General features: G+C 43.3%; 1 protein-coding gene across 1 annotated transcript in view; it reads left to right on the top strand.

The window, feature by feature from the left end:
- The window catches only part of ift46 (intraflagellar transport 46 homolog (Chlamydomonas)), a 32,988-nt gene extending 13,753 nt beyond the window's left edge, over positions 1 to 19,235 (top strand). Inside the window, exons 5-12 of the mRNA XM_084169706.1 lie at positions 13,209 to 13,283; positions 13,464 to 13,557; positions 13,805 to 13,933; positions 14,091 to 14,209; positions 14,655 to 14,721; positions 18,228 to 18,288; positions 18,448 to 18,533; positions 18,799 to 19,235. Coding sequence (XP_084025832.1) covers positions 13,209 to 13,283; positions 13,464 to 13,557; positions 13,805 to 13,933; positions 14,091 to 14,209; positions 14,655 to 14,721; positions 18,228 to 18,288; positions 18,448 to 18,533; positions 18,799 to 18,891 — 724 coding nt within the window. The 3' untranslated portion in view covers positions 18,892 to 19,235. The remainder of the gene's footprint in view (positions 1 to 13,208; positions 13,284 to 13,463; positions 13,558 to 13,804; positions 13,934 to 14,090; positions 14,210 to 14,654; positions 14,722 to 18,227; positions 18,289 to 18,447; positions 18,534 to 18,798) is intronic.
- The last annotated feature ends 574 nt before the right edge of the window (positions 19,236 to 19,809 follow it).

Here is a 19,809-nt window from a genome sequence, read left to right as displayed (position 1 = left end):
TCTGTCTCTCACTGTTCAAATAAACCTACCAATAAAATTATAGACTGATCATTTCTTTGTAGTGGGCAAACGTAAAAATCAGCAGGGGATCAAATACTTTTTTTCCTCACTGTATTTTAAGGCCTACCTTCAAACTCAGTGCGTCTTTGCTTGACATCATGGGAAAATCAAAAGAAATCAGCTAAGACCTCCGAAAAAAATTGTAGACCTCCACAAGTCTGGTTCATCCTTGGGAGCAATTTCCAAATGCCTGAAGGTACCATGTTCATCTGTACAAACAATAGTACGCAAGTATAAACACCATGGGACCACGCAGCCGTCATACTGCTCAGGAAGGAGACGCGTTCTGTCTCCTAGAGATGAACGTACTTTGGTGCGAAAAGTGCAACTCAATCCCAGAACAACAGCAAAGGACCTTGTGAAGATGCTGGAGGAAATAGGTACAAAAGTATCTATATCCACAGTAAAACGAGTCCTATATCGACATAACCTGAAAGGCCGCTCAGCAAGGAAGAAGCCACTGCTCCAAAACTGCCATAAAAAAGCCAGACTACGGTTTGCAACTGCACATGGGGACAAAGATCGTACTTTTTGGAGAAATGTCCTCTGGTCTGATGAAACAAAAATAGAACTGTTTGGCCATAATGACCATCGTTATGTTTGGAGGAAAAAGGGGGTGCTTGCAAGCCGAAGGACACCATCCCAACCATGAAGCACGGGGGTCGTAGCATCATGCTGTGGGGGTGCTTTGCTGCAGGAGGGACTGGTGCACTTCACAAAATAGATGGCATCATGAGGAAGGAAAATTATGTGGATATATTGAAGCAACATCTCAAGACATCAGTCAGGAAGTTAAAGCTTGGTTGAAAATGTGTCTTCCAAATGGACAATGACCCCAAGCATACTTCCAAAGTTGTGGCAAAATGGCTTAAGGACAACAAAGTCAAGGTATTGGAGTGGCCATCACAAATCCCTGATCTCAATCCTATAGAAAATGTGTGGTTAGAACTGAAAAAGCGTGTGCAAGCAAGGAGGCCTACAAACCTGACTCAGTTACACCAGCTCTGTCAGGAGGAATGGGCCAAAATTCACCCAACTTATTGTGGGAAGCTTGTGGAAGGCTACCCGAAACGTTTGACCCAAGTTAAACAATTTAAATGCTACCAAATACTAATTGAGTGTATGTAAACTTCTGACCCACTGGGAATGTGATGAAAGAAATAAAAGCTGAAATAATCATTCTCTCTACTATTATTCTGACATTTCACATTCTTAAAATAAAGTGGTGATCGTAACTGACCTAAGACAGGGAATTCTTACTAGGATTAAATGTCAGGAATTGTGAAAAACTGAGTTTAAACGTATTTGGCTAAGGTGTATGTAAACTTCCGACTTCAACTGTATATGTGTGTGTGTGTGTGTGTGTGTGTGTGTGTGTATGTGTATATATATATGTACAGTGGGGAGAACAAGTATTTGATACACTGCCGATTTTGCAGGTTTTCCTACTTACAAAGCATGTAGAGGTCTGTAATTTTTATCATAGGTACACTTCAACTGTGAGAGACGGCATCTAAAACAAAAATCCAGAAAATCACATTGTATGATTTTTAAGTAATTAATTTGCATTTTATTGCGTGACATAAGTATTTGATCACCTACCAACCAGTAAGAATTCCGGCTCTCACAGACCTGTTAGTTTTTCTTTAAGAAGCCCTCCTTTTCTCCACTCATTACCTGTATTAACTGCACCTGTTTGAACTCGTTACCTGTATAAAAGACACTTGTCCACACACTCAATCAAACAGACTCCAACCTCTCCACAATGGCCAAGACCAGAGAGCTGTGTAAGGACATCAGGGATAACATTTGTTTGTGAATTGAAAATAAACATTTTTGCTAAAATAAATATTATATTATTGATCGATTGACTATGACTTTTCAGATCATCCAGTAGTGCTATCTGCAGGGTCAGCTCCATGAAAATATTGCAATCCTTCAGCCATTCATGGACCTGTGTCCAGAAACAAGCTACAAATGGACAGTACCAAAACAAATGATCTAATGATTCTGTCTCTTCACAGCCAAATCTGCAGAGCTGGGAAGATTGTATCCCCCATACAAATAACATTGTATTTGTAGCAAGAATTTTATATAATAATTTAAATTGAAAAATTCTAAGTTTTGAATCTGGCGTCGTTTTGCGTATCAGTTTGGAGTCCAACCTCAACCACAATGGCCAAGACCAGAGAGCTGTGTAAGGACATCAGGGATACAATTGTAGACCTGCACAAGGCTGGGATGGGCTACAGGACAATACATTTTACATTTTACATTTTAGTCATTTAGCAGACGCTCTTATCCAGAGCGACTTACAGGAGCAATTAGGGTTAAGTGCCTTGCTCAAGGGCACATTAACGTCATTTAGCAGACGATCTTAGCCAGAGCGACTCACAAATTGGTGCGTTCACCCTATAGCCAGTGGGATAACCACTTTACTATTGGGGGGGGGGGGGGTAGAAGGATTCCTTTATCCTATCCCAGGTATTCCTTAAAGAGGTGGGGTTTCAAATGTCTCCGGAAGGTGGTGAGTGACTCCGCTGTCCTGGCGTCGTGAGGGAGCTTGTTCCACCATTGGGGTGCCAGAGCAGCGAACAGTTTTGACTGGGCTGAGCGGGAACTATGCTTCCGCAGAGGAAGGGGAGCCAGCAGGCCAGAGGTGGATGAGCGCAATGCCCTCGTTTGGGTGTAGGGACTGATCAGAGCCTGAAGGTACAGAGGTGCCGTTCCCCTCACTGCTCCATAGGCAAGCACCATGGTCTTGTAGCGGATGCGAGCTTCAACTGGAAGCCAGTGGAGTGTGCGGAGGAGGGGGGTGACGTGAGAGAACTTGGGAAGGTTGAACACCAGACGGGCTGCGGCATTCTGGATGAGTTGTAGGGGTTTAATGGCACAGGCAGGGAGGCCAGCCAACAGCGAGTTGCAGTAGTCCAGACGGGAGATGACAAGTGCCTGGATTAGGACCTGTGCCGCTTCCTGTGTAAGGCAGGGTCGTACTCTCCGAATGTTGTAGAGCATGAACCTGCAGGAGCGGGTCACCGCCTTGATGTTGGCGGAGAACGACAGGGTGTTGTCCAGGGTCACGCCTAGGCTCTTCGCACTCTGGGAGGAGGACACAGCGGAGTTAGGCAAGCAGCTTGGTGAGAAGGCAACAACTGTTGGCGCAATTATTAGAAAATGGAAGAAGTTCAAGATGACGGTCAATCACCCTCGGTCTGGGGCTCCATGCAAGATCTCACCTCGTGGGGCATCAATGATCATGAGGAAGGTGAGGGATCAGCCCAGAACTACACGGCAGGACCTGGTCAATGACCTGAAGAGAGCTGGGACCACAGTCTCAAAGAAAACCATTAGTAACACACTACACCGTCATGGATTAAAATCCTGCAGCGCACGCAATGTCCCCCTGCTCAAGCCAGCGCATGTCCAGGCCCGTCTGAAGTTTGCCAATGACCATTTGGATGATCCAGAGGAAGAATGGGAGAAGGTCCTGTGGTCTGATGAGACAAAAATAGAGCTTTTTGGTCTAAACTCCACTCGCCGTGTTTGGAGGAAGAAGAAGGATGAGTACAACCCCAAGAACACCATCCCAACCGTGAAGCATGGAGGTGGAAACGTCATTCTTTGGGGATGCTTTTCTGCAAAGGGGACTGGACGACTGTACCGTATTGAGGGGAGGATGGATGGGGCCATGTATCGCGAGATCTTGGCCAACAACCTCCTTCCCTCAGTAAGAGCATTGAAGATGGGTCGTGGCTGGGTCTTCCAGCATGACAACGACCCGAAACACACAGCCAGGGCAACTAAGGAGTGGCTCCGTAAGAAGCATCTCAAGGTCCTGGAGTGGCCTAGCCAGTCTCCAGACCTGAACCGAATATAACATCTTTGGAGGGAGCTGAAAGTCCGTATTGCCCAGCGACAGCCCCGAAACCTGAAGGATCTGGAGAAGGTCTGTATGGAGGAGTGGGCCAAAATCCCTGCTGCAGTGTGTGCAAACCTGGTCAAGACCTACAGGAAACGTATGATCTCTGTAATTGCCAACAAAGGTTTCTGTACCAAATATTAAGTTCTGCTTTTCTGAACATAGATTCCAAGATGGCGTAGTAGTGCAGTCCTGTTTTTGTCGTGTGTCTGTAAATAGCCTGTAAATACCCTGTTTTTTTTGTATTTTTCGTACATATTTTCCTATCAGACTTTTCATCCTTCTACAAAATATACTTTCCTGCAACCCGCCTCACTCAATGTGGAACGGATTCTATTATTGACTTACCTTTTATCTAGAATCTCCAGTTGAAACTAGCTAGCCAGCTAACTAGCTACTTGCTATTAGCCACAGTTGCTATTTCACCCAGAACATTGGATTTTATGCCGGAATAATTTAATCACTGGACATTAATCACCGGATCGCAACTAGCTAGCCGCAACCGAATGGATGTTGCTGTTTGGCTAATCACCACTGCCCCCGATGCAAGCACCAGTTAGCCTCGAGCTAGCCTAGAGTCAGGCTCATATCCCGGCTATCTACCTCTAGGTCTACCGGACGGGAGTAGCCAGCTAACTAGCTACTTGCTATCAGCTACCGTTAGCGGTTTTTCACCATTGTCCGTGGCCTGCACCACCTACCAGCCAGCTCTAGTCTGGACTATTATTCGGCCAGTCTGCACTGTCTGCACAGCGCGTTATCGACCCAGAACATATCAGTTTTTCTGCCGGAATCACTGAATCACTGGACCTTTAACTCCGGATTCATCGCTACCAGCTAGCTGCTACAAAATGGACGTTGAGGTCTGGCTAATCATCCTGAGCTAGGCCCATCTCCCATCTCCCGGCTATCTACCTCTCTGTCAACCGGACGGGACCACCTAGTGTTGACACGGAGCCCCGCCGATCCAACACGACTGGTTTGCCGACGAAATAGTCTGATGTGGTTTCAACAGGCTTCCCGTTGCGACGACCACGAAGATCCATCTGCCAGCCCCGGCCCGCTAGCACACGCAAACTACAACTGTGCTCCCTGCTAGCTGTGCTGAAGCACCAATTTGAACTGCTCTCGGACTCACATATTGCTGTTCACTGGACCTTATGATCACTCAGCTGCACAGCTGATGCCTGCTGGACTGTTCCTTTACACGGTACCCTGTCCTGTTTATTCTGTTTAGTCTTAGCCCAAACGTTATCGCTATTTCCAGTTGTGTCTTAGCTCTCTCTAATAACACCTGTGACTGCTTTATGCCTCTCTCCCATGTCAATTATGCCTTGCCTATTGCTGTTTGGGTTAGTTCTTATTATACAATTTCACTGTAGAACCCCTAGTCCCTCTCAAACTGCCTCATATAGTTCCTTTGTTCCACCCCCCATACACGCCGAGACCGGCTCAATCGATGCCTCCAATGACGCTATCTCTTTCATTGTTACCCAACGCTTAGGGTTACCTGAACTGTACTCATATCCTTCCATATCCTTTTCTGTACATAATGCCCTGAATCTTTTCTACAACGCCCGGAGAACTGCCCCCTTTATTCTATGTACCCAACGCACTAGAAGACCAGTTCTTAAAGCCTTTAGTCGTATCCTTATTCTAGTCCTCCTCTGTTCCTCTGGTGATGTAGAGGGTAACCCAGGCCCTGCAGCCCCCAGTATCACTCCTACTCCCCAGGAGCTATCATTTGTTGACTTCTGTAACCGTAAAAGTCTTGGTTTTCTGCACATAAATATCAGAAGCCTCCTTCCTAAGTTTGAGTTATTCACTGCGTTAGCACACTCCGCCAACCCTGATGTTCTAGCAGTGTCTGAATCCTGGCTTAGGAAGGCCACCAAAAATTCTGAAATTTCCATCCCCAACTATAACATTTTCCGTCTAGATAGAACTGCCAAAGGGGGTGGAGTTGCAATCTACTGTAGAGATAGCCTGCAGAGCTCCATCATACTATCCAGGTCTGTGCCCAAACAGTTTGAGCTTCTACTTCTAAAAATCCACCTTTCCAGAAATAAATCTCTCACTGTTGCCGCTTGCTACAGACCCCCCTCAGCCCCCAGCTGTGCCCTGGACACCATATGTGAATTGATTGCCCCCCATCTATCCTCAGAGTTCGTACTGCTTGGTGACCTAAATTGGGATATGCTTAACACCCTGGCCATCCTACAATCTAAACTAGATGCCCTCAATCTCACACAAATTATCAACGAACCTACCAGGTACAACCCTAAATCCGTAAACATGGGTACCCTCATAGATATCATCCTGACTAACTTACCCTCTAAATACACCTCCGCTGTCTTCAACCAGGATCTCAGCGATCACTGCCTTATTGCCTGCGTCCGTAACGGGTCCGCGGTCAAACGACCACCCCTCATCACTGTCAAACGCTCCCAAAAACACTTCAGCGAGCAGGCCTTCCTAATTGACCTGGCCCAGGTATCCTGGATGGATATAGATCTCATTCCGTCAGTAGAGGATGCCTGGTTGTTCTTTAAAAGTAATTTCCTCTCAATCTTAAATAGACATGCCCCATTCAAAAAATACAGAACTAAGAACAGATATAGCCCCTGGTTCTCCTCAGACTTGACTGCCCTTGACCAGCACAAAAACATCCTGTGGCGTACAGCATTAGCATCAAATAGCCCCCGCGATATGCAACTTTTCAGGGAAGTTAGGAACCAATATACACAAGCAGTTAGGAAAGCAAAGGCTAACTTTTTCAAACAGAAATTTGCATCCTGTAGCACTAACTCCAAAAAGTTTTGGGACACTGTAAAGTCCATGGAAAATGAGAGCACTTCCTCCCAGCTGCCCACTGCACTGAGGCTAGGAAACACTATCACCACCGATAAATCTACAATAATCGAGAATTTCAACAAGCATTTTGCTACGGCTGGCCATGCTTTCCACCTGGCTACCACTACCCCGGCCACCAGCTCTGCACCCTCCGCTGCAACTTGCCCATGCCCCCCCCGCTTCTCCTTCACACAAATCCAGACAGCTGATGTTCTAAAAGAGCTGCAAAATCTGGACCCCTACAAATCATCTGGGCTAGACAATCTGGACCCTTTCTTTCTAAAACTAGCCGCCGAAATTGTCGCAACCCCTATTACTAGCCTGTTCAACCTCTCTTTCGTAACGTCTGAGATCCCCAGAGATTGGAAAGCTGCCGCGGTCATCCCCCTCTTCAAAGGGGGTGACACTCTAGATCCAAACTGTTACAGACCCATATCCATCCTGCCCTGCCTTTCAAAAGTTTTTGAAAGCCAAGTCAACAAACAGATCACCGACCATTTCGAATCCCACCGTACCTTCTCCGCTATGCAATCCTGTTTCCGAGCTGGTCATGGGTGCACTTCAGCCACGCTCAAGGTCCTAAACGATATTATAACCGCGATCGATAATAGACAGTACTGTGCAGCCGTTTTCATTGACCTGGCCAAGGCTTTCGACTCTGTCAACCACCGCATTCTTATTGGCAGACTAAATAGCCTTGGTTTCTCAAATGACTGCCTCGCCTGGTTCACCAACTACTTCTCAGATAGAGTTCAATGTGTCAAATCGGAGGGCCTGTTGTCTGGACCTATGGCAGTCTCTATGGGGGTGCCACAGGGTTCAATTCTTGGGCCGACTCTTTTCTCTGTGTATATCAATGACGTTGCTCTTGCTGCTGGTGACTCTCAGATCCACCTCTACGCAGACGACACCATTTTGTATACATCTGGCCCTTCATTGGACACTGTGTTAACAAACCTCCAAACGAGCTTCAATTCCATACAACACTCCTTCAGTAGCCTCCAACTGCTCTTAAACACTAGTAAAACTAAATGCATGCTCTTCAACCGAACGCTGCTTGCACCCGCCCACCCGACTAGAATCACTACTCTCGACGGGTCTGACCTAGAGTATGTGGACAACTACAAATATCTAGGTGTCTGGTTAGACTGTAAACTCTCCTTCCAGACTCACATTAAGAATCTCCAATCCAAAGTTAAATCTAGAATCGGTTTCCTATTTCGCAACAAAGCCTCCTTCACTCATGCTGCCAAACATGCCCTCGTAAAACTGACTATCCTACCGATCCTTGACTTCGGCGATGTCATTTACAAAATAGCCTCCAACACTCTACTCAGCAAATTGGATGTAGTCTATCACAGTGCCATCCGTTTTGTCTCCAAATCCCCATATAATACCCACCACTGTGACCTGTACGCTCTTGTTGGCTGGTCCTCACTACATATTCGTCGCCAAACCCACTGGCTCCAGGCCATCTATAAATCACTGCTAGGCAAATCCCCGCCTTATCTTAGCTCATTGGTCACCATAGCAACACCCACCCGTAGTCTGCGCTCCAGCGGGTATATCTCACTGGTCATCCCCAAAGCCAACACCTCCTTTGGCCGCCATTCCTTCCAGTTCTCTGCTGCCAATGACTGGAACAAATTGCAAAAATCTCTGAAGCTGGAGACACTTATCTCCCTCACTAACTTTAAGCATCAGTTGTCAGAGCACCTTACCGATCACTGCACCTGTACACAGCCCATCTGAAATTAGCCCGCCCAACTACCTCATCCCTATATTGTTATCTATTTTGCTCATTTGTACCCCAGTATCTCTATTTGCACATCATCTCTTGCACATCTATCATTCCAGTGTTAATACTAATTGTAATTATTTTGCACTATAGCCTATTTTATTGCCTTACCTCCATAACTTGCTAAATTTGCACACTGTATATTATATGTATTTCTGTTGTATTTTTGACTTTGTTTTTGTTTTACCCCATATGTAACTCTGTGTTTGTTTTTATCGCACTGCTATGCTTTATCTTGGCCAGGTCGCAGTTGTAAATGAGAACTTGTTCTCAACTGGTTTACCTGGTTAAATAAAGGTGAAATAAAAAAATAAAAATAAAAATGTATCAAATATTTATGTCATGCAATAAAATGCAAATTAATTACTTAAAAATCATACAATGTGATTTTCTAGATTTTTGTTTTAGATTCCGTCTCTCACAGTTGAAGTGTACCTATGATAAAAATTACAGACCTCTACATGCTTTGTAAGTAGGAAAACCTGCAAAATCGGCAGTGTATCAAATACTTGTTCTCCCCACTGTATATGTGTATTTTTTTTATCCTGAACAATTGACCAGCTCCAATTGTATTAATTGTCTTTTCTTTTCTTTTTTTGGGACAAAAGCCGACTATTACCGGCTAATGGAAACACTGACACACACACACACACACACCATTATACCATCATGTCATGTCTTAGTAAGGAGGACACAAATTGTGTTTTAAACCCTCAGCTCCTTGCATCCAAATTAGACAGACCCACAAACCTTTTTGATGCCAGGGCTCAGGGCCTCAAACTTGGCAAGAACATCTTTGAGTTGTCAAATGAAGGTCCTATATGCTCATCATAACTGTGTTCATTTTGTGAGCAGGCAGCCAGAGTCAGAGATAGTTGAGTATCTTAAAACACATTGGAGGAGAAGGTCCGATCGGAGGGACTTTGGATCTTCTCCTCCTATGTGGATTAAGGAGGTGAGGAGAGAGGTCTTTGAGTTGCTACATGAAGGTCCTATATGCTCATAATAATAACCATGTACATTTTGTGAGCAGACAGCCAGGGCCAGAGATAGTTAAGTATCTCGATAGGGAGAAGACAACGGAAGATGATCCGAGCTATACGTGCAGGTCAGTTTTAGAATTGAGTAAGAGGCAGTTCTATTCAAGCCAGGTGTAGGTAGAAGCCATATTTTCTAATAGGAACAAATCTTAATCGAGGATAACTTCACAGAATGCTTTATGCAGCTACAGTGCCTTCAGAAAGTATTCATACCCCTTGACTTATTCCACATTTTGTTGTGTTACAGCCTGATTTAAAAATTGATTAAAAAAATGTTTTCTCACCCATCTACACACAATACCCCATAATGACAAAGTGAAAACATGTTTTTAGAAATTGTGGCAAATGTATTGAAAAAATGAATACATTTACATAAGTATTCACACACCTGAGTCAATACTTTGTAGAAGCAACTTTGGCAGCCATTACGGCTGTGAGTCTTTCTGGGTAAGTCTCTAAGAGCTTTCCACACCTGGTTTGTGCAATATTTGCCCATTATTCTTTTCGAAGTTCTTGAAGCTCTGTCAAATTGGTTGTTGATCATTGCTAGACAACCATTTTCAAGTCTTGCCATAGATTTTCAAGTAGATTTAAGTCAACTGTAACTCAGCCACTCAGGAACATTCACTGTCTTCTTGGTAAGCAACTCCAGTGTAGATTTGGCCTTGTGTTTTAGGTTATTGTCCTGCTGAAAGGCGAATTCATCTCAGTGTCTGGTGGAAATCAGACTGAACCAGGTTTTCCTCTATGATTTTGCCTTTGCTTAGCTCCAGTTAAAATTTTTTATCCTGAAAAACTCCCCAGTCCTTAAAGATTACAAGCATACACATAACATGATGCAGCCACCACTATGCTTGAAAATATGGAGAGTGGTACTCAGTAATGTGTTGGATTGGATTTGCCCCAAACATAACACTTTGTATTCAGGACAAAAAGTTAATTTCTTACTTTAGTGCCTTGTCACAAACAGGATGCATGTTTTGGAATGTTTTTATTCTGTACAGGCTTCCTTATTTTCATGCTGTCAATTAGGTTAGTATTGTGGAGTAACTACAATGTTGTTGAGCCAGCCTCAGTTTTCTCCTATCACAGTCATTAAACTCTGTAACTGTTTTAAAGTCGCCATTGGCCTAATGGTGAAATCTCTGAGCGGTTTCCTTCCTCTCTTGCAACCGAGTTAGGAAGGATGTCTGTATCTTTGTAGTGACTGAGTGTATTGATACACCATCTAAAGTGTAATTAATAACTTCACCATGCTCAAAGGGATATTCATTGTCTGTCTGTTTTTTACCCAATAGGGGCCCTTCTTTGAGAGGCATTGGAAAACCTCCCTGGTCTTTGTGGTTGAATCTGTGTTTGAAATTCACTGCTCGACTGAGGGACCTTACAGATAATTGTATGTGTGGGGTACAGAGATGAGGTAGTCATTCAAAAATCATGTTAAACACTATTATCCATGTGACTTGTTTAGCACATTTTTACTCCTGAACTTATTTAGGCTTGCCATAACAAAGCGGTTGAATACTTTTCAGCTTTTCATTTTTAATTAATTTGTAAACATTTATGAAAACATGATTCCACTTTGACATTATGGGGTATTGTGTGTATGCCAGTGACAAATAAATCTCAATTTAATCCATTTTAAATTCAGGCACAACAAAATGTGGGAAAAGTCAAGAGGTGTGAATACCTTCTGAAGGCGCTGTAGGTTTGCATCTTTATGGTTTGTCCACTCACTCCTGTACAACATTCACTGTGTTCAACATTTATCACAGAAAGATTGTTTCATTTATACACACTTACTGTGCTGTGAAAAAGTATTTGCCCCCTTTCTGATTTTCTAGATTTTTGCATATTTTCCTAACTGAATGTTATCAGTTCTTCAACCAAAACCTAATATTAGATAAAGGGAAACCGAGTGACAAAGAACACAACATTTGTCATACTTATTTCATTTATTTAATAAACAAAGTTATGCAACACCTAATGCCCCTGTGTGAAAAAGTATTTGCCCCCTAACGCTCAATAACTGGTTGTGCCACCTTTAGCTGCATTGACAGCAACCAAACGCTTCCTGTAGTTGTTTTTCAGTCTCACATAGCTGTGAAGGAATTCTACCCCACGTTTCTATGCAGAACTGCTTTAACTCAGTGACATTTGTGGGTTTTGGAGCATGAACTACTTGTTTCAGGTCCTGCCACAACATCTAAATCGGGTTTTTTGATAAATGCAGAAAATCGGCAATCAAAATAAAGCTCTACCACAGCGACCATGTTATTGTTGTGATGCCTATTTGATTCTGAGTTGGGGCATATAAAGTTTGTATGGGAAAACTATTTTTAAGATGCCTACTTTTAGTTTCTCCGAAACTCATTTCACTCGCGCAAAAGAATAGAAGCTTGCGCTGCTAGTGCTAGCACATGCGCAGATCTAATACACTACTGTAATTCTGATTTTAAGACGTTAACATTGCGCAGAAAACCAGTTTTAATCGGCGTATGCTTACTTTGATTATGACCTTACACTGATTTAAGATAAGCAGAGTAAGGTGTTTACATGACTAATGCCATATTCGGCCTACTGCCATAATCAGTTTAATGTCGAATTATTAGTGTGCATGTAAACATCATTGAGAGCAGTATTCATGGTTCCTTCAATGATGGCAAGTTGTCCAGGTCCTGAGGCAGCAAAGCAAGACATAACGGGACCCATGTCGTCAAGAAATTTCCACTTTTGACTTATCTGTCCATAGAACATTCTTCCAGGATTCTTGACGATCATCCAGGGGCTTTTTGGCAAACTTGAGTCGATTTGTTGGAGGACATGGGTCCCGTTATGTCTCGCAAAAACCAAACACTGCATTCCACAGTAAGAACCTCATACCAATTGTCCAGCATGATGGTGGTAGTGTGGCGGTTTGGGGATGCTTTGCTGCCTCAGGACCTGGACGACTTGCCATCATTGAAGGAACCATAATTCTGCCCTGTATCAGAGAATTCTACAGGAGAATGAAAGGCCATCCGTCCGTGAGCTGAAGCTGAAGCACAGCTGGGTCATGCAGAAAGATAATAATCTAAAACACACAAGCAAGTCTACATCAGAATGGCTGAAAAGCAACACATTGTTAGTTTTGGAATGGCTTAGTCAAAGTCCAGACCTAAACCTGATTAATTCTTGAAAATCCACAAATGTCACTGAGTTAAAGCATTTATGCATGGAAAAGTGGGACAAAATTCCTCTACAGGAAGCGTTTGGTTGCGGTAGGAAAAAGGTGATACAACCAGTTACTTTTTCACACAGGGGGATTGGGTTTTGAATTATGTTTAATTAAATAGATGAAATAAGTATCAACATTTTGTGTTATTTGTTCACTCAGGTTCCCTTTATCTAATAGTAGGTTTTGGTTGAAGAACTGATAACATTCAGTGTCAAAAATAGAGAAAATCAGAAAGGGGGCAAATATATTTTCACAGCACTGTAGTTCATTTTAAATGTAAACGGACAAACATCCCAAATCTGATGCTTTTCTTTGCAGGGCATATGACCCGGCAGACTACGACCACCTTCCTGTCACTGCGGAGATCAAAGAGCTGTTTCAGTACATCACTCGGTGAGTGGCGCCTGCAGCTCAGATACAGAGCTGTTTGTGTTTATTTACAGCTGACTAAGCTGAATATGCCACTTATTGACATTTCTACACAGGTCGAAAAACAGCCCTTGCTCCAAGCAACAATTCCGCATAATTATTATATATATATATTTTTTAGTAACATTGTTTGTGAATCTGCAGGTATACTCCTCAGACCATTGAACTAGACCACAAGCTTAAACCCTTTATACCTGATTTCATCCCAGCGGTGGGAGACATTGATGCCTTCCTTAAAGTAAGCATTACCAAAAAAACACATTTTCTCTTAGCTTCACATTTATTTTATGGTGCCAGTTCTTTCCTTCCCTGCTTGATGGAGTCACATTGATGAAATGTCCAATTTGGTGTAAACTTTGTGTTTTCTAATCCAATCATGTAATGATCAGTGGTTACATCAAAAGATGCAGGGAGGAAGGTGGAATGTAATAATAAGCTCTCCGAGCTGGGCTACTGTCAATTACTTTGTTCCATTGTAACCTCAGGTCCCACGTCCCGATGGCAAAGCAGACAACCTGGGGCTGTTGGTCCTGGATGAGCCATGCACCAAGCAGTCAGACCCCACTGTCCTGTCACTGTGGCTCTCTGAGAACAGCAAGCAGCACAACATTGCGGTAAGAACAACAAGTATAACACGGTGCAGCTTTATAAATCCCCCACAGTCGGGCACAATTTACATCACTGTGCACATAACTATGGGTACTGCTTTGAGACACACACACACACACACACTGCAAATTCATTGATCGCTTCTTTCCATGCGCTGCTCAGGAGGTGAAAGTGAAAAGTGTGGAGAACCCAGAGAAGAATCCCAAAGCCATCGAGAATTGGATCGAGAGCATCAGTGAGCTCCATCGTGCCAAACCCCCAGCCACCGTCCACTACACCAGGCAAATGTTTACTTTACCTCACAGTACTGGTGCTGCCCTAGCCTGGTCCCAGATCTGTTTGTGCTATATAGCAAACTCCAAAACAAATGTTTGGTATGACAATGACCATAAGAGTTTGCTATACAGCACAAACAGATCTGGGACCGGCTAGAACTGGTACTGAAACTGTCACAGACTCTGACCATTATCTGATTCTAAGTCAGTTCAGTGATTTATGTGAAGGTGAATAGACACTGGCTCCGTGCCAAACTTCCAATATCCAAATTTGCATTCTACTAAGAAGGAAGTAATGTATGAATGTATGAACTCACTAACTGTAAGTCGCTCTGGATAAGAGCGTCTGCTAAATGACTAAAAATGTAAAAATATATGCATGTGGTGTGCTAGTATGGACATTGGAATGTAACCACTGATATGAAACGATGGGTGTATTATATTGTTCCAGGTCCATGCCAGACATTGATACTCTAATGCAGGAGTGGCCACCTGAATTTGAAGAGCTGCTGGGAAAGGTTAGTCACCAAACCTGAACTGAATCTGCTCATCTATCTATGGAACAATGGATATTTTAAACAGCAAGAAATTTGACCTGCTAGCTAGCTACTTCCTGTCTGTAATTTCCTGTTCAGCATTGACTTGTCTAAATGCAGCCTTAATTGGACACATCATTGTGACCAAGGTTCATTTTCATACCCTACATTTGATACTCAAATCTAATTTTATTGGTCGCGTACACATATTTTGCAGATGTTATCGCAGGTGCAGCGGAATGCTTATGTTTCTAGCTCCAACAGTGCAGTATTACCGAACAATACAAAACAATACACACAAATCCTATAAATAAGGAAATTAAGAAATATCAGAACAAGCAATGTCAGAGTTCGGGTATACTGAACAAAAATAAAAAAACATGCAACAATTTCAGAGATTTTACTGATTTATAGTTCATATAAGGAAATCTATGGATTTCACATGACTGGGCAGTGGCGCAGCCATGGGTGGGCCTGGGAGGGCATAGGCCCACCCACTTAGGTGCCAGGCCCAACCAATCAGAATTAGTTTTTCCCCACAAAAGGGCTTTATTACAGACAGAAATACTCCTCAGTTTCATCAGCTGTTCGGGTGGCTGGTCTCAGATGATCCCGCAGGTGAAGAAGCCAGATATGCAGGTCCTGGGCTGGCGTGGTCTGCGGTTGTGAGGCCGGTTGGACGTACTGCCAAATTCTCTAAAACGATGTTGGTGGCGTATTATGGTAGAGAAATGAACATTTAATCCTCTGGCAACAGCTCTGGTGGACATTCCTGCAGTCAGCATGCCAATTGCACGCTCCCTCAAAATTGAGACATCTGTGGCATTGTTATGTGACAAAAATGCACATTTTAGAGTGGCCGTTTATTGTCCCCAGCACAAGGTGCACCTGTGTAATGATCATGCTGTTTAATCAGCTTCTTGATATGCCACACCTGTCAGGTGGATGGATTATCTTGGCAAAGGATAAATGCTCTCTAACAAGGATGTAAACAAATCTGTGCACAAAATAAGAGCGAAATAAGCTTTTTTTGCGTATAAAAAATGTCTGGGATATTTTATTTCAGCTCTTGAAACCAACACTTTACATGTTGCGTTGATATTTTTGTTCGGTATATACACTGCTCAAAAAAATAAAGGGAACACTTAAACAACACAATGTAACTCCAAGTCAATCACACTTCTGTGAAATCAAACTGTCCACTTAGGAAGCAACACTGATTGACAATAAATTTCACATGCTGTTGTGCAAATGGAATAGACAACAGGTGGAAATTATAGGCAATTAGCAAGACACCCCCAATAAAGAAGTGGTTCTGCAGGTGGTGACCACAGACCATTTCTCAGTTCCTATGCTTCCTGGCTGATGTTTTGGTTACTTTTGAATGCTGGCGGTGCTTTCACTCTAGTGGTAGCATGAGACGGAGTCTACAACCCACACAAGTGGCTCAGGTAGTGCAGCTCATCCAGGATGGCACATCAATGCGAGCTGTGGCAAGAAGGTTTGCTGTGTCTGTCAGCGTAGTGTCCAGAGCATGGAGGCGCTACCAGGAGACAGGCCAGTACATCAGGAGTCGTGGAAGAGGCCGTAGGAGGGCAACAACCCAGCAGCAGGACCGCTACCTCCGCCTTTGTGCAAGGAGGAGCAGGAGGAGCACTGCTAGAGCCCTGCAAAATGACCTCCAGCAGGCCACAAATGTGCATGTGTCTGCTCAAACGGTCAGAAACAGACTCCATGAGGGTGGTATGAGGGCCCGACGTCCACAGGTGGGGGTTGTGCTTACAGCCCAACACCGTGCAGGACGTTTGGCATTTGCCAGAGAACACCAAGATTGGCAAATTCGCCACTGGCGCCCTGTGCTCTTCACAGATGAAAGCAGGTTCACACTGAGCACATGTGACAGACGTGACAGAGTCTAGAGACGCCGTGGAGAACGTTCTGCTGCCTGCAACATCCTCCAGCATGACCGGTTTGGTGGTGGGTCAGTCATGGTGTGGGGTGGCATTTCTTTGGGGGGCCGCACAGCCCTCCATGTGCTCGCCAGAGGTAGCCTGACTGCCATTAGGTACCGAGATGAGATCCTCAGACCCCTTGTGAGACCATATGCTGGTGCGGTTGGCCCTGGGTTCCTCCTAATGCAAGACAATGCTAGACCTCATGTGGCTGGAGTGTGTCAGCAGGTCCTGCAAGAGGAAGGCATTGATGCTATGGACTGGCCCGCCCGTTCCCCAGACCTGAATCCAATTGAGCACATCTGGGACATCATGTCTCGCTCCATCCACCAACGCCACGTTGCACCACAGACTGTCCAGGAGTTGGCGGATGCTTTAGTCCAGGTCTGGGAGGAGATCCCTCAGGAGACCATCCGCCACCTCATCAGGAGCATGCCCGGGCGTTGTAGGGAGGTCATACAGGCACGTGGAGGCCACACACACTACTGAGCCTCATTTTGACTTGTTTTGAGGACATTACATCAAAGTTGGATCAGCCTGTAGTGTGGTTTTCCACTTTAATTTTGAGGGTGACTCCAAATCCAGACCTCCATGGGTTGATAAATTTGATTTCCATAGATAATTTTTGTGTGATTTTGTTGTCAGCACATTCAACTATGTAAAGAAAAAAGTATTTAATAAGATTATTTCATTCATTCAGATCTAGGATGTGTTGTTTAAGTGTTCCCTTTATTTTTTTGAGTTGCACCACCTTTTGACCTCAGAACAGCCTCAATTCTACAAGGTGTCTAAAGCGTTCCACATGGATGCTGGCCCATGTTGACTCCAATGCTTCCCACAGTTGTGTCAAGTTGGCTGGATGTCCTTAGGGTGGTGGACCATTCTTGATACACATGGGAAACTGTTGAGCGTGAAAAACCTAGCAGCGTTGCAGTTCTTGACACTCAAACCGATGTGCCTGGCACCTACTAAAATACCACATTCAAAGGCACTTCAATCTTTTGTCTTGCCCATTCATCCTCTGAATGGCACACATACACAATACATGTCTCAATTGTCTCAAGACTTACAAATCCTTCTTTAACCTGTCTCCTCCTCTTAATCTACACTGGTTTAAGTGGCTTTAACAAGTGACATCAATAAGGGATCATAACTTTCACCTGGTCAGTCTGTCATGGAAAGTGCAGGTGTTCCTAATGTTTTGTACACTCAGTGTATATGATGGTGTGTATAGACAGTATATGAAGAAAAGGTGTGTACAGCAGTAGTTATATGGGATGAGCCTTGACTAGAATACAGTATATACATATGAAGTGGGTAAAACAGTGTATAAACATTGTATTATTGTGACCAGTGTTCAATGACTATGTACGTAGGGCAGCAGTTAAACACTATTAAGTAAAGAAGCTTTCTTATCAACTTCTGGTGTCCTTCAAGAGTTGCTGTGTTCCCTTTGCACAGAAAGCAAAAGCCCAACCATTGTCAAAACTGTTTTCTGTTTTCTCTACCTCAACCCTTCCTCACCTTTTTTTCTAGGTTAGCCTACCAACGGCCGATATCAATTGTGATCTGAACGAGTACATTGAGGTCATATGTGGTGAGTTTTTCACCATCTCTGCACACAATGCATTCAACAATGTCTGTCTGCTTGTGTAACACATTTGGATAAAACATTTGGACAATCTGGACTCCTATAAGAAATGTGTTAGTTGTGCCTTACTGAATACATTCCTTCTTTTTTTTCACTCTCTCAAAGGAATCCTCGACATCCCCATCTACAAGAGCCGGATTCACTCACTCCATGTGCTGTTCACCCTTTACTCTGAGTTCAAAAACTCACAGGTACCGCAGTATTTACTCCCCTAACTTTCAGTTCAGTAGGGACCATTGGGATGACAGTGTCATCATGTCTGCTGTGATTGTCATGTTCTTTCAGTAGTTTATTTCTGACAAAATTGTTAAAAAGCCAATTTTGCGGAACAGCACCATAAACATGAATTATAAATAGCACAATTTGGTGAAATGTCCAAAGTAATGTAACTTATTTAGCTATTTTTCAATGATAATGTTTAGTCCTCCCATCCTAAAAAACATCTCCTTGTTTCAGCATTTCAAAGCCTTAGCGGAGGGTCGAAAGTCAGACACTCTGTCAGCTCCTCGCTCCACCACTGGAGAGCCAGAGACACTGGCCTTTGACTAAGGACAGACAACTAACTCCTGTTGGGTCAAGGACATGTTGTCTTCATTGTCCACCATCAGTGATTACTGTACTTTGTGGAAAGGAGGACGGAAGGATGCATAGATATATGTAAATGTTTGTAAATATGAAGTTATACACTGAACTTTATACAAAGTGCTTTTTAGGATAGACTTACTGTTATGCTGAAGAAATAGCATTGTTTTCTATTTCAAGTAGTCTTTGGTGTGTTAAGTTTCATTAAGTACTTCCTATTATTAAATGAATTCATATGTTTACATGATAGAAGCTGCATTTATATGTATTTATTATCTGTGAATAAAATAGCATGTTTATAGTAGTTTTAACTTCAGGACTCCTTACTGGAATGTTTCTTTCTAAATGGAATGTAGAATAGTGAGTGATAAAGTATGTCCATTGGTGAAGAATCTCGCAATTTCCAAAGAATAAAGTGTAAAGGACTGTTCAACACTCTAAAATGTAGAGGTAAAGGTCAACTGAAATGTGTGTCCTTATAAGCATGGCTTAACTCATTTTCCATACTCAGTATTTCATATGAGTATACTCGTATCTAATTAGCTACTTCAGGAGTGTAGAACCAGTTTAAAATATAAGCATTAAGTCCAATGTTCCAGCTCATAACAGTTTAACCCATGTATTATAATCACACATATATTTGCTTTAAAAGGAAGTCTGATGGCTCTTCCTGTCATCTTTAAAGCCAACAAACGGCAAACTCACATCTCTGTGGTTTGTGGTAGGAAAAAGCACATCATACTTATGTTGAACTAGCCGCTGCACCTTACACCAGTGTGTATGACAGTTCAACTTTTGATCGGTCCAGCAAGCTATGGCATGATGTTAAACTGGCAGAATTTGATGAGCAATTCCACTGAAAAACAGTTATTCTATTGCCCCTGT

The sequence above is a fragment of the Coregonus lavaretus genome (assembly GCF_964263955.1).
Source record: "Coregonus lavaretus genome assembly, chromosome: 10".
Lineage (NCBI taxonomy): Eukaryota > Metazoa > Chordata > Actinopteri > Salmoniformes > Salmonidae > Coregonus > Coregonus lavaretus.
The sequence above is the reverse complement of the archived record's forward strand: the minus strand, read 5'-3'. Positions and strand labels throughout refer to the sequence as shown.